We start from the raw sequence: 25,042 nt of genomic DNA, 5'->3' as shown, positions 1-25,042 counted from the left end.
AAAGTTAGAATTTTATTATTATTATTATTAATATATAATAGAATGATCAAAAACATTATTTTTAACAAGTTGAACTAGTGAAACGTATTAACAGGTTCACCGATTTGCATAATGGGTTGATTTGTTATGAATCCAATTTGTTACAGTTGAACACAAACAATGATAATTTCATATATATTCGTTATATCAATGGATTGTGTGAAATTTTACTATATCTATCCAAATTCATTTGTTAAACTATCATATAAATTATTATCTAATTTTTATTAAATACATATATAAATTTAAAAATTCAAATTAATTTTTACTCTCAAATGATAAAATGATTTTTTTTTAATCTTACAAAATAGATCCCTTTGTTTAATATTTCTAAAATGATTAAATTAAAAAAGAAAAAAAATCAATGTTTAAATAATAAAAAGAATATTTTTAAAATTATCATATTAGCATAATTATAAAAGTATCTTTCTCAATGGTTTAATAAACTTATTCTAATAAAATTATCATATTGCCCGTTAACTTACCATTAAGTTTCATTAATATGGACCTAATAAAATACCATCAATCCAAACTCCCTAATTATAATTTTTTGTTTTTTTGGGTAAAACGCTTATTATGATGTTGATTTGTATGGTACATGTCGTGCATTATTCAATACTTTAATGTGAACCTTCCTCTTTTACTTATTGTCTACGATCCCCGTGACTGAATCATAATTTTATTGCTATTACAATATCCGTACTATCTCGCATACAAAACTGCGAGTGCCAATCCAAGCTGCTTTATATATATATATATATATATATATGTGTGTGTGTGTATTTTTTTTTCTTAATCGACCTAAAACACGACTTATAAGGTTCAAAATTTAATTTGGGCCAATAATTTGTGGCGCTGGTTGTGTATATATTATTGTGGCATATAAATTTTTAGGAAAAAATTTTAAAAATTTCCCATCGGACTCTCACTTCATTCATGTTTTAAATTGTTTGAAAACAACTTTCTCCATGAACCATATAACACAGTATTAAATTGGTCCCTCACTTAAAAAATCATATGTTAGACTCGGACGAAATTGATAAACTGAAATTCAAATAAATTTTGTACACAAATAATATGTATAAGCTAGAAAAAAAAGTCGAAACAAAAATTGATTTTTTTTTTTTTTTGAAAAAAAGAAATTGTGGATTAGGAACCCATCAAGTATGAAGACAAAAATTAAACCGGATCGACCTAACATTTCAAATTCTAGACCGTTAGACTCGCCTGAGGTCATTGGGTCAAACCAACAACAATGTCATTAACGTGTGAGTAAGTCTTTGCATTATACTTTGAAAGACTCCAACCACCCACATAGAATTTGAGTGAATGCCGCTTGTAAAATGTATTCCAAACTATAAATAATATCTATTGTTGAAAGTTCAATAGTGTCCTATATACAGAACAAGATTGGCCATTTCAAATTCAATTTACATACTGATGATATTGCCTATTTTTAACTGAAAACAGCAACATACATACATACATACCTATATATATATATATAGAGAGAGAGATATACACAAACACATGTACATTTTTACCAAAATCACTTACAATTGGAAAACATCTACTCTTTGTTGCTGGAAGAGCGGTCCTTCCTCTGACCACCGAGAATACGTGAGATTTGCAGACCCCTACTGAATGCTTGGTTGAACAGCATTCGTGTCTGGAACTCGGAAACAAAAGGGAACCAAGCCAAGAATGCAACAGGGGTAAACAGAAGCAACCCCATCACTATCTCATAACCACGAGCAAGTGTTCGAACCGATCCCCAAAATCCACCTTTTTTTATTAGAGGCTTGCAGGCTTGTGCTATCTATATAGCAAGAGAATAAGAAGAAGAATCAGCAAATTGAAACCAATTAAGGGGAAAAAAAAAACTAGAACTAAAACTAAGAACTAAGGATAACTAGAACAGTATATGCTTGTAAAACAGAATGAATGAGACTAATTTTCGTTTTGAAAATGGAGAATTCAGAGCTGTAATAGTAGAAAAGAGTAGAGAAAATAATTTACTGACCAAGAGCAATCCCCATCCTGTTGGCATGAAAGCGAGAATGCAGACTAAGATGTCTGTAAAAGTCATACCGGGAAGTGCTATTAAGGTAATGAAAATGGATAAAAACGTAAGGAAGATAAGTCCCTTTATCAGTCGAAACACTAGCTGAAAATTTGCGCTTAATCTTCGTCTTCCAATAGCTACAGCCTGCACAAGACACATTCAGTTTACTTCATCTGAGCCTTGGAAAAAAAATAAAATTAATATCTTCGGACATAGAAAACATGCAACAATTGATGTGCAATATACAGGCAATTACATTGAATTGTATGGTTAAAGTAACCAGCTGGCTTTTGAGTTGACATTCTCTAGCACGCTTAAGAAATAAAAAAGTTTCTTTTCCATCTTTTTGCTATAAAAATAATCAAATAAATATTCGTGGAAAAGTGCTAGCATTTGAGACATGCTTTTAGTTATTTCTGATTTTCATGATATTTACTTTCCAAAGTTGAGCAGATGTTGAGTGAGTGTATATCTTCACAGCATGGTGAAGAAGAAATTCTTAATAACTCATTACTAATATCATATGACAAGCAGCTTTAAGTAACAGATTTTTTAGGAGTAAAAAAAACTTTTGCTGCTTACCTTCATCACCAATAAAATTAGAACAATCACAAGCCATGAAGCACCATAAACCTGTATGCAAAATAAAAAGCAAATAAAAACTCCCATGCTGCTTCATCATTTTATTAATATCCGATAGTTCAGATGCGTATGAAAAAGTTGAAGGAAACACATAAAATGTATATTACCAGAAAATTCTGGGTGTTCTTAGTAATGTTGAGGTGATAGACAAGCCCATATTGGTAGATGAAAAAGCGTAATGCTAACAATATCTCAACAGCAATCCCACGCTTTCCAGAGTGACGAAGATGTTCTTGTTCATCTTCCCACCAGGATTCCCAACTTTTATCAGGAGACACACCGATCCCTCCACGATTTCCTATCCACTTATTCCAATCTGTCCAGTCATCAACAATCTTTTGCCACTCAAACCCTGATGGATTGAAGAGGAAAGGAGCAAAAAGCCATGTGCCAACCATAAACCACATCGATACTGTAATGAGGACATATGCAATGACGCCTCTATATGATTGACCAAAAACGTGATACACAATAAGCAACATCATCAATTCAATGCCCTTGACAAAATGGCTCCTCGAGTAGAGTCTATAGTTATCAGCAAATTTGGCATGGAACACTACAAATCCACGACCTGTTCCTCTATATTCAGCACCTCCATGAAGCAAGGTCCTTCCATAATAGTGGGTTTTTGTTCCAAGAGAAAATGTGAAAAATACAGGGGCCAACTGTAATTGCATTATTATGAAATCAGTCAATGCATTACGGAACCCCCTTTCCAAACCAATTTCCATGATCATAGGCAATGCCATTAAAAGTCCAATTTGCACAACAGACTGAGAAGCAAGAGCTACTTGTAAAGGTTTATTATCCCGAATAGCAGGCTCAGTACGCAGCTCTTTTTCAAGTCCACTAAGTACAAGATAAAGTCGGCCATAGAGAAACACATAGACTGTGAGCACAGTCACCTATCAACCAGAATGAGAATAGTTAAACATAGACTATCATTTATTGAATTAAGTACAAAAGATATATTTAGTGCATACCAAGGTGCTGAAGTAGAAGCCAACTGTGGTAAAGTAGCATGATAACATTCGGAAAAAATCAAAACGATGTCCAAGCCTATATATGTCACGACTCAATGTCTGTTCACCATTCCCATTAGCTATTTTTGCCTCAAACATTGAGATTTGATTGAGCCCAACATCCCTTCCTTTACCAACTTGTATATATTCGTGATGAGTAACATTGCCATCACGCAATGTAGAATTAAAACCTGCAGACCATGAAGATAGTTATATATCATCAAGCCAAAATCAAATATTCATCAAGGACCAAAAAAGTTCTGCAGCAAAGATGATGCCTGCAAATATGTCCTCGCTTAAATTGATGACTCTTGAAGCTTTGCTAACACCCCCTCTGGTAAGGTGGAACAGTCTGTCGAAGACATCTGGATGGCCATAATGGAACCGAACTCTGAACAGGCAGAAGAAAATTATGGATTCAGCACATCGGTTTTTTAAACAAAGAAATGAGATGTTTGAAAAACCTCCACAAGACATAAGAAAAATAACAGTAATAATTAAACAACGTTCCCTTTTATTCTTAACCTCACCACTCTTACCATAGGTTTCTATGTAATGATAACTTCCTCTAATTTCACCATAGGTATTGATTACTAAGTGGTTCTTTCTGAAAACAATAACTAATTCATGTTATACTTCCAAACACTGGATATGCACTCTCAAATTCTCTATATTAGCTTGTAGCTTGGGTATATGCTAATGTATACATACAACCTGATATCTATATACTAAAGATTCATGCCTAGGTCTGATTTGTTCCACATGCATCAAAAAGTGTGGGTGAAATCATCTAAAACTATAGCCAATCGTCCTAATAAAATTGACAAAACCCTCATGAAGTTATCCATATCAAACTACATACATCAGTGATGAAAAGTGGAAGTTATTTGGTTGCACAATTATGGAATTTTCTTCTTTATACAATTATTTTAAGATGTTATTAATAAAAAATTTTAGAACTCTTACTTGAGAGGGTTCGCCAACAATCTTTGCCCAATAGTAACAAAACTAGTCTCCTGATTTGACATAAACCATGCCAGCGATGAGACACTGCAGAAATTAACAAAAGATGATTATCAACATAAAATTTCACGCATGTAGAGTTTAATTTAACAGAAGCAGTGTACTTTAATCCCAACCCAAACTTACAGAACCAGTGAATACCTGCCAGTGAATATATGCTCCCTAAGTCCAAGTATTGTGGGATATCTCACACCATCATGTTTTATCAGAATTTCTTGCAACAAATTTCTCATTTTGAAGGCTTCCTCCAAATAGTGATCCTGTTGAACAGATACTTAGCAATCTGGTTTTGCAAATGGACTTAATAGCTTCTATATATAACAATACACCATTTGCATGTATATAATTTTAGTAAGGAACCTGGTTCATATCTATTGTTTGCAAGCATTCACCACGTGTGAAAATTATGGCATGGTTTTGATTTTCTGGCTTCCCCTCACCCAATATTGCAGGCCCAGGAAGCTTTATCCGGTAGATAACCTGTAGAAGAGATCCAATTGAATGAGTAACGAATCATAATTATAGCAGTATCACACAAGTTCTGTGAAACTTGACTTTATGCACTGTCTGGCAACACTTGAATAAAACAATATTGCTTTTAAAGTTTGGAAAAATAAAATCTTAGAGCTGCAAGTGAAAAGCATCAAAAATAAAAGATGGAACTCATAAAACAAGTTTAACTCTTAGAGCTGCACGGTAAAGAAACAGTTGAGAAGAAAGAGAGAAAGAGAGAAAGAGAGAATTTATAAGATTTCAAAAATAATCATACAATCAATATGAAATGTTAAGTGCAATAAGCCATTTTGTACTTGAGATTCTTACTTGGTCTAAACTTTGAACTGGTTCAGAAGAATCACTTGACTTGGTTGGTGATGCCACCTTCACAAGAGCTGAATAATAGACCTTCTTGGCGACCTTTTTGGTTTGATCTTTACTAGGTTCTTCAACCTCATCGATGTAAGCTACCCGAAGAGATTGGTACCTGCCACAAGTATTGATAGGTGACAAAACTCTGAATTGGTAACAGCAGCAATTGTGCTTACATAATTAAATTTTGAAACATACGTTGTCATAAGTTTCAAAATGTCTTTTGCACGAGCATCGCCAGATCGCTTGTCAATGCCGTATTGCTGGCATGACACGACATATGTGAATTTCATATCAGCTAGTGCTTGACACTGTGCCAATAATGACCGTTCACCCTTTGATTGTTCCATACCGTTTACCTCAGCAGCCTTGTAACCTTTCATTAAATCTATATAGAGGAAGCAACATTTAAAAATTAATTTATTATATATATATATATATGTAGCGATGTAATTAAACTGTTTACAACTAAGCTCTAGTACCTTCTTCATTTGCCATATCCAGGAAGGCCTGAAGTTCCAGAGCTTTTCGGTAATACATCATGCCCCTTACTTAATTCTCAAATATCCAGGTCGATACAGAGGTCAAATTAGTAACCATATGAAGGCTTACAAAACCAAATATGAGTCCGACAAATAACAGAGGGGGGAGGGAGAGAGAGAGAGAGAGAGAGTACACCTGTCTTTGTCAATGTCTGGCCTCTATATGATGCCCATAGACGAAGTTTTTCTTCAAGTAATTCATTGCCTCTAAAATCTTCTGGATATGCTTTGACCCGTTCAAGAAAGTTTGTCCATTCATCTGCAAAAAATTACAAATCATAAATGGGAAGATCAGTTCAAAGAACACATCATATCACGAGAAATCAACAAATTAAAACAAACAAAAAAATATAGTAACCTGGAAAGATCTTTTGCAGGTAAAAAAGGATAGAAACACCATCTTCATTTTGCTTTTCAATGTGATCTATAGTGAACAATACATCCTCCGAGTAGTAAGGTGTTAGAACTCTACAAATGACATAATAACTGTGTCAGTTAGTACATCACATGTTCAAACTAATATTCATTATAATCACCAAATAAAAAAAATGTTAACAGGAATGTCCATGAAGATAAAGACATCTGCAACATTAACAACCCATTAATTCTATAGATAAAAGTATACTAAAGAGAAAAATAAAACATTAGATTTGAATCTGACTTGGCATAATTTAATTATCTCATGCATAAATATCGGCAGAAGTCATACACGAAAGAAAAAAACAATAGAGATCAAGAACTTCAATGTAAAGAAAACTTACGAAAAAGAAAGCATATTTCGAACTTCGGGTGCAGGAGGCATGTCCATAAACAATGAATTGGAGAAGAAAGAAATACGCCTTCTAGCTTCTAAGTTGGAAGGCACATCCATAGCAGACTCCTTCTCCGTGAGCAATAGATGGAGCCTTTTGATCTGTAAAGAAAGTGGGCTTATTTATGGGACAATTTCACATAATTGTATAAATTTTTATGTCAGTCCATTAAAAATAAGAGAATAAATGAACAGAAATTGATCTAAACCAGAACCCATTACAAATGCCATGGAAAAATCAGATATAAAAGAAGCTCACACTATAGAACTACTTCACTACCTTAAATAAACTCGTATTAACATAAGACTAAACTCTAACAAGCTACTATGAACCTAATCTACCAATCTAATTCACTATCTTATAACTAAACTAACATAAGTTTAATACTAACTCTTACAAGCTGATGTACACTAAAACTATGGTACTTACTTTTTCTTTCCAAGCTTCAGTTTCTGAGGTCACAGGGAAATTAAGTGCACCAAACAATTTAGGCTGTTGATCAAGTGGTGTCATTCCTTCATCTGTTCTGTAAGATGCACCATGGCTTGAATCCTGCAAGCTGCCAGAGAAAGAAGAAGACAATAAAATTATTGACATAAAATCAAAACGTAATAAAAAAATTGTTCTCTTGACATATATCATATAGAGAGAGCTGCTGAAAATTATCACCTGGGGATCTCTTCTTCCATTATGTCCCTGGTCACAACCTCTAACATATTGAGCAAGACAATGACAACCTCATTTTTGTCCTCCTTCCTATTTGATAACTGTAGAAGCAAACAAGTGCGTTAACAAATAGTTAATTCAACTCTACATAAATATGTGAAAGTTTATCTGTTAAAATGGATTACCAAATATTCTATTAGAGTCACAAACTGTTGATACAGGTTCGGGAGAGCACTCATATTGAATTCCAGTAGCAGATCGTCCTTTTGTATATGATCATCAACTTTGTTGAAGATATCTTCTATAACTCTGGAGGCAGCATATAGTCATGCCCATAAATAATAGAAAGCCTTGATAAATGGAATTACATAATCTCTCTTTTGATAGGAGTAACTCACTTTTTTTCACGTTCTCCTTGAACCAAAAAGTAGATAATACTTTTAAATTGAAGGTAACACTCGCGAACAGCAGATCGCATGTAATTGTCCCTGCTCAATCTCTTTTTCAGTTCACTGTCTTTTCCATTGCTATCTTTTGCCATGTCCAATGCTATTGGGATCTACACAATAAATAAAGAGAACATATGATTATGGGTCAAGATGGGGCTAATTGAAGAAATTAACTAAACAGTAGGACACCTCACCTTGCTAGCAAGTAGAAAAGGAGGCCACTGGATGAGGTTTAAATCGGGGTCAGCCATGTACGGAACAAGTAACAAAATCATCTCCCTGCAAAATAACATTAAGCATTATCGTTAAAATATTCTGCAGAAAGTTTTTAGAATGGCTTTTAAAAAGTCAACCTTTAGGCCTTACAGTTCAATTTAAATAAGTAATCAAAAGAGCTTTAACCCTTTAAAAAGGTTTCAGCAAAGGCTAGAGGGATCTAACTTCTCCAAGAAGCTGCTTAAAGTAAACAAGAGAAGCTGATTTAAACTTTAGTGAAACTTTCATAATTTATATTTTACTCACTAATTCTTAATAACAAATATAAATGCCACCCTTGTCTCGTAGCTCCTATTTTATAAAGTTTCCAGAAAACTGAAAAGTTGCAACTTTTACTTTGTTTTATACTTTTCTGCTATTCCACATGAGTATGGAAAAGTCATCTGAAACAGGGCCTAAGTTTAATAAGTAAACAAAGAAAACTATTAATTTCTTTGTTCTCTAACGAAGTATCCTCATATACCTATCATTTATTAGATCCTCCTCTCTGAAACTACTGATTATTTCATTCCATAGCTGAGAAAACTTTGATGCCTCCTTCCCTTTATTAGATTGGATCTGACAAAAACCAGAAATATATAGGAAGTAGAAAACATTAGATTCTAAATTGTGGTCATTACCAAAATTAGTAGCTTGATTGGTTTCTGATACAGAACAGGAACCAAACCTCATCAAATTTGCGAGAAAAAGTGGCTTTCAGCCCCTTCTTCTTAGTCTGCTCATTCCTTTCCCCTGGAATTAAGCGTGCATTGAAAGCACCGGGAAGGGATGTAAATCGAGACCTTAGCATGACCAGAGTTCTGATCTGAAAAATAAAAAGAAAGAATCAGCAAGGGATTTTATATTCAACCTCCAACAACTTAACAAGCTCAACATATGAAAGAAGATCAATACTTTATCTTAGACTAGAAAAAAGCTTCATGTTATATTGCTTTAAATAATGCAATGGAAAACAAGCTCTATTCTGATGCTTATAGTAGACTAAAAGTAGTTATATAGAAGAGCCTAAAAAATAGTGTGCATATTTCATTCTATAAGAAGACAATTACAGCCAAGACATATTAATCGTATATTATGGCACACTTAAATATTTTTTTATATGATAGAACCTTAATTCATATCCACATGTATAATGCAGTGGCAACCTAGAAATGCACCTGAACAGTGAGATAATAAACAGAAAGGAAGACAAGAGCATATGCAACTCTAGCAGGAGATTAATCTATCTTACTAATTGCTTCGTAACTCCATAGAGGGGAAGGTCAAGAAAATTTTCAGATGACACTAATGAATCTGCCAACACATCTATTAATAACTTGGTTAGTCTATCCAAGAAGAGGAATGATGCTTTAGTTGCACCTCAACATCGTGTGTCTCTAATTGATACTATGGCCTTCGCTGAGTTGGATAATGTATAATACTTTTCATCCTCTCCTTCTACTTCTTGGATAATAAGTTTGAGAGCTTCATCATATGGGCTGATGTTGTTTTCAACCTTAAATTATCAGTCTATGTTGTATCCAATGATGACTTCAATATATGCAATAATGATACAGTTCTTCCTACCCCTCTCTCAGTTTATCTTTTGTTGGTTTGTGTTTCTGTTAAACTAGATATACATAACTAGATGTCCATAGTTCTGAATGTGTAAAGGCATGAATCTGTGTCTAATTACAGTGCAAGCCATCACACAAGTGGGAGTATTAGTTTGTGCTTGTGTTAACTTGATATGCATGGTTTGTGAAGTTTCTTAGAGCTTAAGCTTCTAGCTTTGAAATTAATTTAACATCTTTCATAAATTAAATGCCCAAATTCTGATTTAGTTTTTTGTATGTTAGGAAACTTACAAAAGCTCATATTTTGTTAAATCTGTTATATTTGCCTACCGTTTTAGCTTCATATACATGGTCAACATTTTAACATATTGAGTGTAGAGGAGAAAATAGGTTAGAAGGGAAATTAAGTTAGATTGAATTCATTCAAGAAAACAACAGTCGAGAAAACCTCTAGAATTTCAATCCCAAAAGGAAAAAAAAAAAAAAAAAAAGAAACTAAAAAAAAAAAAAAAAAAAAGGGGAACCACACACACACACACACCCAACAACTACCCAAAGCTTATGAAGTGCTACAGAAACGTGAATGGTGCCCACTAAAGTAACAGGAAATTAAACTTTTACAAACCTCTCCAAGACGGCGAAATGCACCATATATGCCTCCAAATATCGTGGAGAAAATAGCATACCAAATCTGAGTATCCATAAAATAGACCTGCAGACAAAAACTAGCATTAAAAGCTTGAGTAAAACCAAATAGAGGTAAGAAAATGAAACTAACAGTGCGACATCGAGATGAACATAAGCATACAAGAATAATAGGAGCCCATAGTGCAATCACCACACCAATGTTATTCTTGGCTGCAAAAGGTTAGAGATATGTTATCATCTGATTTCCACAATTATGAGAAAAAAATTTACTCCAGTGATGTTCTTACCTTGTGGAAAGAACTCATGCCATTTATACTTTTTGATGGGAACTTTCATAATTGCTTTTGTTGGATTTACAAGTGGCTTAATCTGCAAGAAAGACCAAATTAAATTAAATGGTCTCAAATAAATTGCTAAGCCTAGACTGTAAGGTAAGATTTTTCAATCATAGGAAAACAGACTAAAAATGCATACTGAATCAATTTTTAAAGCATAAATCACTTAAGAGTTCCTGAATGGAGTAAGTTTTTTCTTCCCCTCCACCCCGCTTCATATATTTTTTAATATCTAAAGCAATATTTGCTTGTGATAACAGCATATAATATTCAAGAACTGAGACCAAAATTTTTTAACCCAAAACTTAGCATTTCAAATATTAGCATACTGATAATCTGAATTTTCTCACAAGAATTTTACCAATTTAATTTATGGTGAACCGTATGCCCGAAACTTAAGTTGGTATTATTGATGACAAACAGTCATGTTAATTTGACTTGATTCTTTACCATTTCTACATGGATTTATACCTTGAACCATCAAAAATGAAAAGCAAAAGTTCAGGGATTATTGACTTTTCCCCACATAGACAATCTTAAGACAACTAGATCAGATAATAGCTTCAATCACTGCTTAGTGAAAGGAATTCAATAGTCTCTTAATTACAAGGAAGGATCAGAGAAGTACCTCAACATAGTAACTGAATGCTAATTTTGATACAAGTAGGAGAACCCAAAACAAGGTGTACCTAAAAACAATAGCAGTTATAAACTCATAAGTAAAAGCACTAAATATCTAGCTCAAGCCATTCTGACAAATGAATCTAAATCTGCAAGCTTACTTTAAAAGAGAAACTGAGCTTTCATGCATTCCCCTTCCAACATAAAGTCGGGGCTGCAAAATATTTTAAAAATATAATGAGGTGGTAATCACATTGAAAAATAAAATAATAAAGTAAAAATGCTTCTAAAAGCACTCATAAATCTCAGTTAACCCCATTTTCTACCTATAAACTTAAAATAAAAAAAATTTTAAAAAAAAATTATTTGAGTAAATCAAATGGAAGTAAATGAAATACTTCAAGTATTATATCAAAGAGAAGATGCATGATATTCGTTTATTGCCAGAAAAAAAAAAAAAAATTAATGGGATTGGAAAAATGTTCTAACTTGCATCCAAGTACCTGAGACCACCACATTATGAGCATCACAATCTTATAGTTTGAACTTTCAAGGTGTCGGCGAATAAATGGGAATAGAAACAGCACTGTCGAGAGCATGTTTGGAGCTAAGTAAATGACTACAGCCAAGATGAACATAGATGATGAGCCTGGGCCATTGCCAAACCAACCCTTAAGGGTCTGTGCAAAACCACTAGCATCTTTCCAACTGTATGCATAAGTCACTGGTAAAATGATGACCCATGCTGCAGATGTAACAGCCTTCAAGAAGTATCTTAGCTGAACAAAAGTTGACATGCTTCGCCTTGCTTTCCAGCTCAGGATTATATCAAGAATGGCTGCAAAAATGTGGGAAAAAGAATCAATTAATCATATAAAGCAGTTTTAGATGGTAGAAAATTTTCACTTTATCATTAATATGAACTGAAGATACATTTTTAAAGAACTAAGCTCCTCATCTAATTTCAAAGCATACAAGTCAGATTGTTCTTTCACCTGTCACTTGTTACCAACCAAATTCCAAATGAACCTCTGAAATTTTAAATATAGTTTAGAAATTGTCATTACTGATTCATTTTTAATTTCTTCAGTTGACTGTTTATGATGGAGCAAGGATAACAGAGACACCACTAAAGCAACTTTGGCAGTTGGCCTGATTTCTCATGGAGATTGGCATTGATTCAACCAAGCTAAATTATCTTTCTTTCTGAGATAAATTGCTCTATCTTATACTTTATTTAGTAATTACTGGTTAAAATCAGCTTCTTTCAAGACTACTATCATGCAATCATCTATTTGTGACAGGAAGTGTTTGTTGCTTGATTCCTAATTGTACGTATTCCTGTGTAAGGCGCACTGCTACAGTGCGTTGGACAAATTTCCTAATAGCTAAGTTTTAAAACCACCAATAACATAAAAGTCGTAGGAAACGAATTTTCAAGAGAATCATCAGTCCACTAATTTTCTGGTCATGCAGATCAAATAAATAGCTAAAATCACAAAAATACAAATAAATTAAACAAACAGCAGTTTAAATTGAGTTTAGGTGCACAAAGGAGGACAGGGTAGATAGAGATCTACAAATTTGACTAAACACATATCAGGCTAGAAATAAATAATGCAGCATAGTAGCAATAAAATGGTTTCATACATACCTTGTATAAGCTTTAATATTGCAGCAGTTATAAAGACGCTAAGGACTTTCTTGAAAACATCACCATTGAAAATGGTATTTAAATTCCCCGAACCATTCCAAGCAACTATGATCATTACCTTAATTTGAAAGAATGTCACAATATCATTCACGAAATAAAATACATCTAAAACATATAAGAAAAGAGGACATATAACATAGAAAAAAGGTTACCTGTAAACATAAAATATAGAATATCCACATCCTATCAAAACTCCGAAAAATATGTGAAAATGACCGTATTTCAACAAAATTGCTCTTGCCCATCCATCGATCCTGATAAGATGGTTTCTTTTCCTGGATACGATGAATTTCCTCAATTAAAAGAAAAACTTTTAAACAAAAAGGATAGAAATAATGGAAGCAACTATTTTCTGTAGAACAGTAGAAGTCAATAGAAACTTTGTTTAATCAAGGCAAATCCTACTCACCATCTAAGCGGTGGCAATGGTTGAACTTTTAATAGAAAAATTGATTACTGTTTGATGAATTTATAAATTAAAACTTCATAGCTAATTTCATCAATACAAATAAGTATCAGAAACTGGTTTTCATTCAGCCATGTCCATTAAGTACCTTGGATGACTCTAACATACTTTGAGAGCTTAACCTTTATTCAGTCTCATTGAGGTAGTTTTAAGACATGATGTACCAAACCTACTTATAATCAAATATTTTGAAAGGAACTTTTAGCTTTATACATATTTCTTAATCCCTACAAGGAATGAAAGAATGTGTAAATTGCTTTTACCTCTTATAGAAGGCATATGACATAGCTGGTTAACTACTTATTCTAAATAGCTTGAACTACTGGTGTAGTAGTTTCTGTATTCATAATTTTTGTGACAGAAATTGAATCTTGACTAATTTGGCTATGGTTCAGATGAAAGGTAGGTTCGCATGTATTGTATTCATATGAACCAGTTCACACAAAACATAGGAGAGCTATGAAAAAGGTATAAGGCTATCCATCACTGACTGGATACAGAAAGGGACCATAGAAGCAAGAAGAGTTATCCAAGAAATTGGTGGAACCAAATATCATATCATGCTGAAACTTGTAAGTTCAAGGAAAATTTATCTCTAAATGCATTTTTGTGATTGGAGATCATGTGGAAGAGGCACATAGCTTGGCTCCTAAAACATCACAAGTAGAGCTGAGACAGTGAAAAATAAGGCCACAGAGTGATGATGGACCACAAGGAATTTCCTAAGAAATAGAAGCCTATATCTTATTTAGACTGACTATAAGATCAGATGTCAATACAAGAATGCTGATCAAAATGTGAAATGTGATTTTAAAAATCAAAGACAATGACAGACATATAATGGAAAAGATAGAAGATAAGCAAAGACAGAATTAATCAGTGTATATCCAAATTATGAAGCACCTCATTTTTGTCAACAAGAAGCTCTTCAATGGGCTGGCAAAAGAAATCAGCATCAGCACGCATAGGCCAACCTAGGCGAAAACAATCAACAGACCTGCAATTTTAAACCAACAAGATATTATAAGTGTCATCATTATGATCTGAAAAGGAAATGTAAATGAAGAAAACAACAATACCAGAAGTATTCATTCAAATCATCATAGTTTCTCCATTGAGAATGCTTTGATTTTCCTCCTTTACTTCTTCTAGCTTCCTATGAAACCAAACAATAAAATTTAAAGAGATTCAAAGCAAAGAAATCAACTGAAGAAACAAAAACAAGAATCTGGCAAATTGCATGAAACATACAAATGAAAACTAAAATAGCTACCTTTGCAATTGTATCATAAATTGGAGTCACTACTTTCATCAAAAATGCTTCTTCTTCACCACCATAGGCTGGCTTTATGTGCTCGCCTGTCAGTGAACTAACACTTCCAGCCAGCATGCCATACAATTCAAATGCCATCTACAGAAAATGTAGATAACTGAATGTAATGCTTTACTAAAATATAATCCTATACCATTAAATCAATACAAACATGTGCATTAAGAAATTCTAGGAAAGTTCTTCACTTAGAAGGAAACATGGTTTGCACTCACATCCTACATAAATTGTCCAACTTAACTTGATGGCACATAAATGTCTATGTATGAGCAAATGGGCATTCAGAAATTGCATATTTCAAAAACAAGTAGTAAATCAATGAAATAAGAATAAAAGGCAAGTTATTAATGCATACATGATGATATATATAGCAAAGGCATTCTGGCATGAATCTCAAGTTTGCAGCTTCTCCCCATATAAGAAGATATAAGCCCATGTATAGTAATTTTCTCTGCTGAACTTCCTGCTGAATAGTAGGCAACCTGCCAGTTGAAAACAGCCCAAAGTATGTGATGCAGGAAAAGGATAGAGAAAGAAAAGAGCACAATATTTATTCATGGTATACAAGTGGCTTATTTCCATCCAGAGTGAGTGAAAGCATTAAGACGTAATAGTATTAGCAGTGAGCAATTTGTGGAGAATATTAATATAAAACTGACATCCTTGCTTTTTCAAATATGAAAGCTCACCAGAGGCTACTTTTGCGACCCAGATATTTGCACCATCTTTTATAATTCTTGAAAAGTCTTTTCATCACATCTGTCAGAGCACGATCATCCAACTAAATGCAAAATAGTTACATAGGCAAATATTAGTAAAAAAACCCAAGAGTAGCTCAGAAAGTACAAGAGTGCTCATAACATTCAAACAAGGCTAAAAACCTTCGGCTGTTGATCGGAATTTGGAAAACTTCTCAGGCGCAGATTCGCAAGCAACAGAATCAAATGTTCCCTTTGATTTGCCACATTATCCTTCTGCACATTAATGAGTGGAGCATAAGCTGCAAATCAAATATGAAAATCGGAGTATTTGGCATCATTTAATTCAATCAGTCACTTCACCTGAAAGCCAAACATGGACTGAAGCCAGTCTAGAATGTCCTCATCAATTTTCTTCTTGTGCCCCTTTGGCCATGGCAAGCCCCTAGTATTACGAAGTGCAGCAACTGTAGCTCGAATCTATGAGTTAAATCAAAGCAAGAGATTAGAAATTCAGGCTTAAAAACAGGACTATCAAATAAACCAAAATATATAGTAGAATGAACCTCTGGATATCTCATTATAGGCTGATTTTGACTATCAGGATCAAGAGGAAGAATATTGTATGGTACATATATCTCTGATTTTTCTTCAATCTTTGTGTGGGCTTGCAAAATCTACAGTACAAATTGGGATATCAATTATTTGTAGATTCTCAAACTAAATATTTTATTAACAGAAACAGGTGTTAAATAGTAATTTGAGTATCAACTATGAATTACAAAGAAAATTCATTTTCACCTCATCAGCTACTTCAACAGCCTCTGTCTGATTTACAGCCTTCAAAACCTCAAATAGGACAGCAGCAGTTTGATACGCTTTTGTCAGCCGGGCACTGTGTTAGGAGCAGTAATTTAACATATATTACAAAATATGAGAAAACTTTTCATCAAATAATTAAACTTCACATCAATACGAACCGATCAGCCTTATCAGCATGCAAAGCTTGAATATATTTCTTATAGTATTCTTGATAAAAATTCTGCATTTCCCGAGCATCACTCTTTGCCTTTCCTTTCAATGTTGTTTCATTTTCCTGAAAAGGAAAAAAAAATCAGGTAATCCTGCTCAATCCAAAATGGAGGTTGCTGCTCAATCCTTAATATGTTTGAGCCAACAATTTCACAGCTAAAAAAGCATTCATAAATATTTCAACAGGACATTGACTATTCTGAAAAAGCAGGTATTAGAATTTTTATATCATTGAAGGTCTACCAGCAAACAAATGCATAGCATCATATGCATGAGGTTGCAGAAGATTGGATATATAGTATCCAGAGAAATAATAATGAAAAAATGACTCTAGCTTACTCTTTCTAGACATAAAATTGAATAGAATTACAATTCATTAGTATATATACAGATAAGTTTACCAACAAGTTAAATTGCAGCATACCCTTTCTAGTCGTTGAAGAAGTGCGGTTTTAAATTGGCGAACACCACGTCCACTAGATGTAGGATCTAGTCTGTGAGCTTTCTCAAAGGCATAGAACCGACCTTCCAGTATCAAAATAAATATGCATTCAAGTTCAGACACAAAACTTAGTGTTTATCCAAGATCATTATAACATTGTATGATATAATTTCCAGCACGTATTTAACATGTTAGATTAGCAAAGAAAAAAGCAGAAATAAACAGTTCACCATTAAGAGAAAACATTATAAGCAAAATATAATCGAATATCTTGGTCATAGACTGCATTCGAACTCAACTGACTTAAAATGTGTAAACAATTGAATTAAAATGAATCTGGAACAGGACAAAACCAAAACCTCTAGAAATACCCATCAAACTTGTTTAAGAGCTTCTTAATGGATTAAAAACCTTCTTGCTATTGAAGAATATTAGAATGCTTGTGAAATCCAGTAATTGTTTAACCATTTTTGCTTTCCTTGTTATTCCATTAATCATATATGTCCATTTTTTTTTTTTTTTAAAACCCTTCCAAGAGTTCACTCACCTATATTAATAATTCAAAAGTCTTTAATCCCAATATCAAGAAAGCTTAAGCATTGGTGTGGAGTCTAAGGCAAAGGTTCTTGGTTATCCTAAGTTGAAACAATTGTGAGACAATATTTGAATTACTTAAAGCTAAACTTTGATAAGAGAGATAAGCTTTGCATCCATTTTCCTATTCCTTTCACATAATGGCTTAGTTATCAAACATGGAACATCAGAAGCAGACAAAAGATGCAAAATGAAACATATAAACAGACACAAAACAACGCATAGAAATACAATTGCAACTCACAGAGATAAGCAACTCTTGGGTTTTTAGCCTCGACTTCATTTGCAACACGGAGGATTGGAGCAATATCCACTAGTGAAGAAGGTACAACTTCACTGTCCAACATTGAATCTCCAAAATTCCCGGCAGTCTGAGTCCGCAGAATCCGCCTCTGCGGTGGCTGATCAGACCCCCTTCTAGAAGCCATCTTCAAATCTATAACTGAAATACCGACCTAATTCCTCCTCTACCTAGCAAAAGCAACAAATGAGTTATTAGGAACTTCCATAAAGTTTACTTAGCATGTTGATCAGCTTGACAAATCAAAAAAATTAAAGACCAATAATAGAAAACAAATATTTGGGACTTAAGAATTTCATGAGCTATAATATGTGAAAATAATAAGAGTGAATTGATCCTAACTCAATGGTTTAACGCTAGTTGAGAAAGATTTTTAAAACATTAAACCAGGAGAATAACATGTGCATACTGTTCAGATTTTCCTCCTCCTTTCTCAAAAACCAAACAGAGCAAAACAAAAAATCATAGAAATTGACTTGTGGGAGATTAAAACCAAGAAGAAAAACATAGAACAGAAATCAATATGAAATAATTCTCTATAACTCCCCAGTCACCCAGAAAAAATAAACAATTATATAAATAAAAATCTCTCTGCCTACCCAGAATTTTGTGTTTGGTTCTTGATCAAACAGAGGAAGGCTACCAAATGAAAGAAATTGCATATTCTAAATTTACATTCAGTTAGTCTTCCCAAAAAGCATCTAAAAACACACCTCAAGTTCACCATACTCATTGAATCTCAACGGGATGAATGTCTTTGTTCCGTAGACCCCAAATACCTAAAGCAAAACAAAACAACAAACAAACTTAAAATTTCATATACAGTACAGTACAAACACCTACTTAAAAAAAAAAGAAAGAAAAAAGCAGAAGAGCAAATAGAAGACCTCAAAAGGGTTCAGTGATCTCAAGAAAAAGAAGTACAGAATAGAAAAAAGAAAGCAAGTAATCTCTTACCAAGCTGATAGTTTTGGTTCGAGACCGATATCCAAACTTTCCAAAAAGAATGGTAACCTAAGAGAGTGATTAATGATGAAACAGTGGAAGAATAAAAAACATAAGTGAGTTGAAACTTAAATATTGGCACACGTAAGCTGAGTCGCTCACAAAGAAATGGAAATTGGTTTGAGTAAAAAAAAATAAAATAAAATAAAATAAAATGGTTTGAGACTGACACTGCTCTGCCTGCAGGGAAGTGAAAAATAAATAAATAATAATAATAATAATAATAATAAACTAACGGCAACATGCACGACTTCACAACACGAAGACTACCAAAATTATTATATCCAAGTCAATATCTACTCATGGAGTTTTCCTCATCCAATCAAAATATGCTAGCACATCACTTAAGAGTTTCTTATTAGTTTCCTTCTTGTTAAGTGTACTAAGAAATAATAATTAAAAAAAAAAATGTTCACATTTATAAAGCAAAGTAGTAGGTGGGAAATGTCAATTTTGATAGGAATACAAAACCCCACAAACCACAAGATAAGCTAAGCTAAGCCATCTGATTTGCAGAATTGCAAAGATGGAAACTAATTGGTCTCAGCACAACAAGGGAAAAGATAAACTTTTCTCTGTATGTTATTTTAAAGGATCAATTTCAGACCAAAAATACAATATTTGCCTAACTCTCTGCTTGTTTTACATGTCATGCCCACAAAAAAGGCTTTACTTTGGCAGCAAGAAATTATAAAAGCAATGGCCTTTTTCATCACTCTCCCTCTCACTCCTTCATAGAAATCTTTGGAGATAAGATTGCTGGTATAGGGCGGCTAAGATATATATATATATATATATATAAATTTTCCATACCCTTTTATTGACTTTTTTGAGAGCTTCTTTTCCACCACCTCTCCATTTCACTTGCATGCATTATTTATACCACAAAAGAGATTTCGACACACATTTCTTTTCTTGTTCACTTTGTATTTGATGCATACTTTAGTGCCTTTTTTTTATTTTTTTATTTTTTTATTTTTTTATTTTTATTGGTTAAATTTTATAGAGTTTGAAAGTTAGGAATATGTTGTATCAATGGTATAAACTATACCCGCTATTAAAAATGCTAAGAAGGGTAGACTATGAATAGAGCGAGAGAAAAAGACAATAATGTTGTCATTCTTGATAGAGGGATTGATGTGATATTTATTAAGCATAGTGGGACCACTTTTGCGACCTAAACATACAAGTTCTTGAATAGCTGTAAGGACATTCAACCGTGGAGAAGCTGATTGGTAAGTATCACATCCGAACATGTTATTGGCTCTGCTGCTTCTTGGTTGTTTGGAAACAATGGATCCTTTTGGGGTGAGTCAAAAGTTTAACAACCAAGTGGCTCAGAAAGGCTTTGTTATAGGGGAATAGTAGAGTAATATGCTTCAAACTCCGTTTTTTTATATTATTAAAAAGCATTCAAGAGGGAAATAAATTGTTATAATCAAAAATGGCGCAGGGCCTTTAGTTTGTGATTAGTTTGAATTAAAGTTACGATTTTCTCTTCAATTCAATCTACTTATTTGATTGGGATCTAGAAATGGGAATTTTTTAAGCTAAACCCAAGGTTGAGTAACAAGTGGAGAGATCTAGTTTGAAATTGAATTGCAATTTCCATGATCTGCGGTCGAGTTACATGATTTGGGTTCTATTTGGGATTGGTTTTTTAACTTGACCACCTATATATACCAATGCATTTTTTTTTTTTTTCTGTGGGTATATATACCAATACTTAAGGAGCTAATTTTTTTTTTTTTTTTCCTTATTGTGCACAATATTTTCATGCCTTGAACAATTCATGCTCTAATACTTGGATGTGGAACTAACACGAGGGTTTTGGAAGCTATTTTCATCGTCCTGAGATTTTCTTTCTTTTCTTTTCATATATGTAGAGAAAGATTTTTTTTTTGGGCCAAAATTAATAATCAACATACGCACAAAAATTAATTCAAAGATTCTTAATGCATCTCCAATATGACATAATTATCTAATTATTTGGTGGAGAATATTTTGTACAAAAAAAATGCATCAACTTAATATTTTGGACAAAAAAACAAATACATCAAATTCTAAAGCATAAAGAAATAAATTCAGAGAAGACGAGAATTTATAAGCCTCAACTACACAGACAATCTAAAAATCGATAGGTTTTAATTTTAACACTACAGGTAGTATATATGATTTTGATATATATCCTCCACAAGTATCCAAAAAATTTTTAGTCTTTCGTGCTTCAAAACAAAAACAGCATAAGTTTGTATTTTCTAATCATGAAAATGATATTGTTAGAGTTTGTGACCCGAATTCTTGTTGACCCGACCCGAAAAGCTCGCGGTGCGACCCATTTGGTGAAACTAAATTTTGGAGAAAAATTTGGGGCTCAGTGGTGGTATGGACCTGTTCAATTTTAGGGTTTCTTCTGTACTATATATATTTAGTTTTCGGCTGTAATTAGGGTAAAGAAGGTATCGCGCAGTCAGGCTCACCTTTTGTACCAATCTTTCGATATTGGATTTGTTCTCCCTGCCTGTGATTTTTCCCATCAAGGGTTTCCACGTTAATTTTGTGTTTGTTCTTCGCTTTCTTTGTTTCCGTTGCTATTTGTTTTTCTCCCAATTCCGTAACAGATATAAATACTTTTCGTTCTTCCCTCAACCTTACCCACATGCTTTGTCTATTGCCACTTCATGTATCATTTATTAATGAGGTACATGAAGAGATAAATCAATCTTTTTCCTTATTTATTGTTGCTTGGCGAGTTCTAATTTACAAAATTTATTAAAAAAAAAAAAAAAAAAAAAGCTCACACAAAAAACCTTGTTATGATTATATAAACTTGTTGACCAGCTGTAACATATAGTTTTTATATTCACTAATAACACTCTTAAAATCTAATAAAAATTCCCAACTTCATAAGATTTGGTCTTCTGTTGCAGGCCTTTTTTTTTTTGTTTTGGGTAAGGGATGTTGTAGACCTATGGTAAGTAACATCCTGGACATGGGCTGGTCTGATATTGTTTGTAATTAGGTACATATATTTATGATGAAGTTTTCCGTTTTTATTATTTAATAGTTTTATAAATCAAATTTTATTCAATTTTTTTTTCTTTTCTTTCATTATTATTTTTTGTTGTTGAATGGATCAATTTCTTAATGTTAAAAACATAAAATAATAATAATAATAATGGAAATCCATGATGTATCTATTGTTTCTGTTTAATGGAAATATCGGATTTTCTTGCCAAAAAGAAATTATAATTAATTAATTTAAAAATATTCAATACAAAAAGACAGCCAAGATAAATCTCTAGAATCAGTTAGTTATATTGATAAGATTTGTTGTTAAGGTAGCAATTGTTCTAAATTTGGAGAAGAAAAATATGATAAAGTGTGAGTCTTCCTTTATATGTACTTTTTATTTATTTATTTTTTGATTACAAAGATTGGTTGACGTTGCAGTTGGATACATGCTTTAGGAGCTGCCAAGGAGCTGAAAGGGTCTCATATTCTTTTAATAAAATTTCTACAAAACCAACCGAAAACTGGGCAAGCTAAAGCCAAGAGACCTCCTAAACAGAGCAATATCAATGGCGGAGGATCAGAAAGTAGATACCCAACTCTTTCAGCTCCTTTCCAATCTCCTTAACCAGGTAAACCCACTTCTCCTTTCTCTCTAAATTTCATCTACCGTCTCTTGAATTTTTCAATTTAGCCTTCTATACGATCTAATTTCTCGTTTTTTCGATATGTTCTTCAATTTTTCCCCTTTTTTTTTTTTTTTTTTTTTTTTTTGGGTTTTTGATTCTTATATTTGTGAATGAGATTTAGGTATTTGGTAATCTGGGTATTGCTTGAAATTCTTTTATCCGTTGGTTTTGATGAAATTTTTGACTTGGATGCTTCTCTTTCTGATGTTCTCTTGAGGGTCCCTTCTTTGTGTCTTTGATGATGTTGTTTGTTCTTGCTGCAAAAGTGGCTTTTACTTTGTGTAGGATATCTTATGCTCATGTTTGTTTTATCTGATTAGTGTGTTTCTAAAAAAATTTCTTATGGTTGGTTGCCTGACCATGTTAATGGCATTAGAGAGGCAAAACTGCTATGCCCTTTCAGTAATGTTTTTGGAACACGGAACTTTGGTGAAAGGCAATTAAGCATAGCAGTTGAATTAGTGGAAATAGAAAAAGGTAACATATAGTAACTGCATTAGTCTACTAGGTTATAGAAAAGATTTAAAATTTGACAAGTAACAAGCAGCCTTCGTAGAGCACACGTTGTGATTGTCTAGCATTAAATGTCAAGAGGTATTTAAGTTGTATTAACCATTAGACATTTCCTGCGACACATATGAATTGATTGATTTTTACCAATATAGTCGTAGCGTGTGCAAATGCCATTCAATCAAAATCTGCAGGAGAAAGTCTTTGATTGAATTAATGTGTAGTCTTTGTTATGCAATATCACCATATGGGCTATTACACAGAAAATGTAAAATGCCTATGTGTACATATATATATATATATATATATATATATATATATTTATTAATATTTAGCTTATTTGCCTCTCTCTAGCTGGCAGTTTTTTTAGATGATTGTAAAGCAATCTCTTCTGCTTTTCCAAAGTGATTAGAAGAACATATGGTAGAGGTTGACACCCAGTTTCCTTAAGGTGAATCAATGGTGTTTGCTTATTGGAGCAAAAATTCCTAGTGGTGGGGAAGGTTTAGATTTACGCATGCAAGAGTTGCTAACCAGTGATATTAACGAGTTTTATGTATAACACTATAATCAATAAGTTAGTTTTGACTTCCTCCGTTTCTATTGAAAAGTATTCCTTTTTTTTTTTTTTTTTTGTCCAACTACTCACGACTTCATATTTTATAATTTCCTCAATACTCATACAAATGTTCACAGTCAATCTTCAAGTTCACCTCTCAATCACCTTTGGATAAATTGGCAAATATCATTAATACTTGTCTACTTATGTTTCCTTTGGATTCCCAAATAGGACTTTTCATGTTAACTAGTGTTCTGTGTTAATGCAGGTTGAAGAATTAACCAACCAAGAAGAAGTCGAATTGCGATCCAAGATCGAAGCCCTCGGATTAGAGGTTACAAAAGTTCCTTCAAAATCGACACAGCATTTGAATGAGGTATTTTAATGATTGCATTGGCAGCCATTTTCATCAATTTCTTACTGAACATTCCAATTCTAATCACATATTCTTTCCTTCTTGTTGGTTTAATTATCCATTGTCTAAACAGCTAGAGATAGCCAAAGAGTTGGATAAACTATCAGCCAAGCTGGATGATGTGGACGAAATGATATCTTCAGCAATGGCAGCAGATCCTGAGGTGCAGTCTCTCTTGAGTGGTACTGCTGATGTATGGATGCCAGTTATCACTGCTACAGCCGATGAGAGACGAAATTTTACAGCATCAATTGGAGATGATAACTCCGAAAAACAAGCGAAAAGTTCCTCCGAGTAGTCCAATATATTTATTTAAGATTTTCAATTTTCATGTTTACCTTGTCTACCAAACTTTGGCTTTCAATGTTTGCTGGCTTTTGAACTAAATAAACATTCTTCTTCCCAAATATTGCTTCTAAGATTTATTTTCCTTTGCCTTGGTAATCAATTTTCTTGAGATATTTACTACTCAACGGATTTTTGGGGTCCATAGAGTGCCCACCTCATGGTGACAAGAAGCATGGCTAATTGTACATAGAAAATGATTAGGAATAAGAAGTCAATCATTATTTTGTAATTTGATTGTTTTTCATCATAAATTGTTTAATTTGTAGCTGTAACTTTGCTCTTTGAGTTTGTTTGCCAGTTTCATAATCTGACCATTAAACTCACACAGGGACGGTTCTAGATTTGTTTTTCATCTTGTTAACTT

At 33.2% G+C, this 25,042-nt stretch overlaps 2 protein-coding genes across 10 annotated transcripts; one reads left to right on the top strand and one right to left on the bottom strand.

Moving 5' to 3' along the window:
• Positions 1-1,359: 1,359 nt before the first annotated feature.
• LOC107434655 (callose synthase 1) lies at positions 1,360-19,342 on the bottom strand. 3 transcript variants are annotated; one of them, XM_048461938.2, is made up of 44 exons: positions 19,098-19,342; positions 18,854-18,919; positions 18,084-18,306; positions 17,228-17,328; positions 16,752-16,867; positions 16,573-16,666; positions 16,338-16,448; positions 16,135-16,251; positions 15,955-16,047; positions 15,763-15,854; positions 15,429-15,555; positions 15,017-15,154; positions 14,823-14,899; positions 14,647-14,740; positions 13,430-13,552; positions 13,218-13,335; positions 12,067-12,401; positions 11,725-11,777; positions 11,571-11,631; positions 10,895-10,976; positions 10,768-10,817; positions 10,585-10,671; positions 9,071-9,208; positions 8,867-8,961; positions 8,322-8,406; positions 8,077-8,237; positions 7,864-7,987; positions 7,682-7,779; positions 7,442-7,571; positions 6,962-7,113; positions 6,559-6,668; positions 6,337-6,459; positions 6,141-6,209; positions 5,857-6,046; positions 5,614-5,773; positions 5,152-5,271; positions 4,933-5,051; positions 4,735-4,818; positions 4,047-4,159; positions 3,730-3,959; positions 2,854-3,651; positions 2,687-2,737; positions 2,063-2,248; positions 1,360-1,858 (listed from the first exon to the last, which is right to left on the bottom strand). In XM_048461938.2, the coding sequence occupies exons 3-44, from the start codon at positions 18,265-18,267 to the stop codon at positions 1,610-1,612; spliced, it is 5,838 nt and encodes a 1,945-aa protein (XP_048317895.1). In that variant the 5' UTR covers positions 18,268-18,306; positions 18,854-18,919; positions 19,098-19,342; the 3' UTR covers positions 1,360-1,609. The 3 variants fall into 3 exon arrangements, with proteins under 3 accessions (XP_048317895.1, XP_015901659.1, XP_048317890.1); XM_016046173.4 differs by having other exon boundaries at positions 18,084-18,310; positions 19,098-19,340; XM_048461933.2 differs by lacking the exon at positions 19,098-19,342 and adding an exon at positions 19,028-19,073 and having other exon boundaries at positions 18,084-18,310.
• Positions 19,343-21,824: 2,482 nt separating this feature from the next.
• Positions 21,825-24,737, top strand: LOC107435258 (uncharacterized). 7 transcript variants are annotated; one of them, XM_060816814.1, is made up of 4 exons: positions 21,825-21,846; positions 22,599-22,789; positions 24,184-24,291; positions 24,404-24,737. In XM_060816814.1, exons 2-4 carry the CDS (start codon positions 22,727-22,729, stop codon positions 24,626-24,628), a joined length of 396 nt encoding a protein of 131 aa, XP_060672797.1. In that variant the 5' UTR covers positions 21,825-21,846; positions 22,599-22,726; the 3' UTR covers positions 24,629-24,737. The 7 variants fall into 7 exon arrangements, with proteins under 7 accessions (XP_060672797.1, XP_048317906.1, XP_048317907.1 ...); XM_048461949.2 differs by lacking the exon at positions 21,825-21,846 and adding an exon at positions 21,952-22,119; XM_048461950.2 differs by lacking the exon at positions 21,825-21,846 and adding an exon at positions 21,952-22,167.
• The last annotated feature ends 305 nt before the right edge of the window (positions 24,738-25,042 follow it).

The sequence above is a fragment of the Ziziphus jujuba genome, chromosome 1 (genome assembly GCF_031755915.1).
Source record: "Ziziphus jujuba cultivar Dongzao chromosome 1, ASM3175591v1".
Lineage (NCBI taxonomy): Eukaryota > Viridiplantae > Streptophyta > Magnoliopsida > Rosales > Rhamnaceae > Ziziphus > Ziziphus jujuba.
The sequence above is the reverse complement of the archived record's forward strand: the minus strand, read 5'-3'. Positions and strand labels throughout refer to the sequence as shown.

Excerpts from the sequence above, each read along its gene's own strand:
- LOC107434655 (XM_048461938.2), bottom strand. The coding sequence starts at position 18,267 with ATGGCTTCTAGAAGGGGGTCTGATCAGCCACCGCAGAGGCGGATTCTG. Across the intron at positions 16,048-16,134 it reads AGTCCATGTTTGGCTTTCAG|AAGGATAATGTGGCAAATCA; the intron begins GTGAAGTGACTG and ends ATTAATGTGCAG. Across the intron at positions 11,778-12,066 it reads TCATAATGTGGTGGTCTCAG|CCCCGACTTTATGTTGGAAG; the intron begins GTACTTGGATGC and ends AATATTTTGCAG.
- LOC107435258 (XM_060816814.1), top strand. The coding sequence starts at position 22,727 with ATGGCGGAGGATCAGAAAGTAGATACCCAACTCTTTCAGCTCCTTTCC. Across the intron at positions 22,790-24,183 it reads TTTCCAATCTCCTTAACCAG|GTTGAAGAATTAACCAACCA; the intron begins GTAAACCCACTT and ends GTGTTAATGCAG. Across the intron at positions 24,292-24,403 it reads CGACACAGCATTTGAATGAG|CTAGAGATAGCCAAAGAGTT; the intron begins GTATTTTAATGA and ends TTGTCTAAACAG.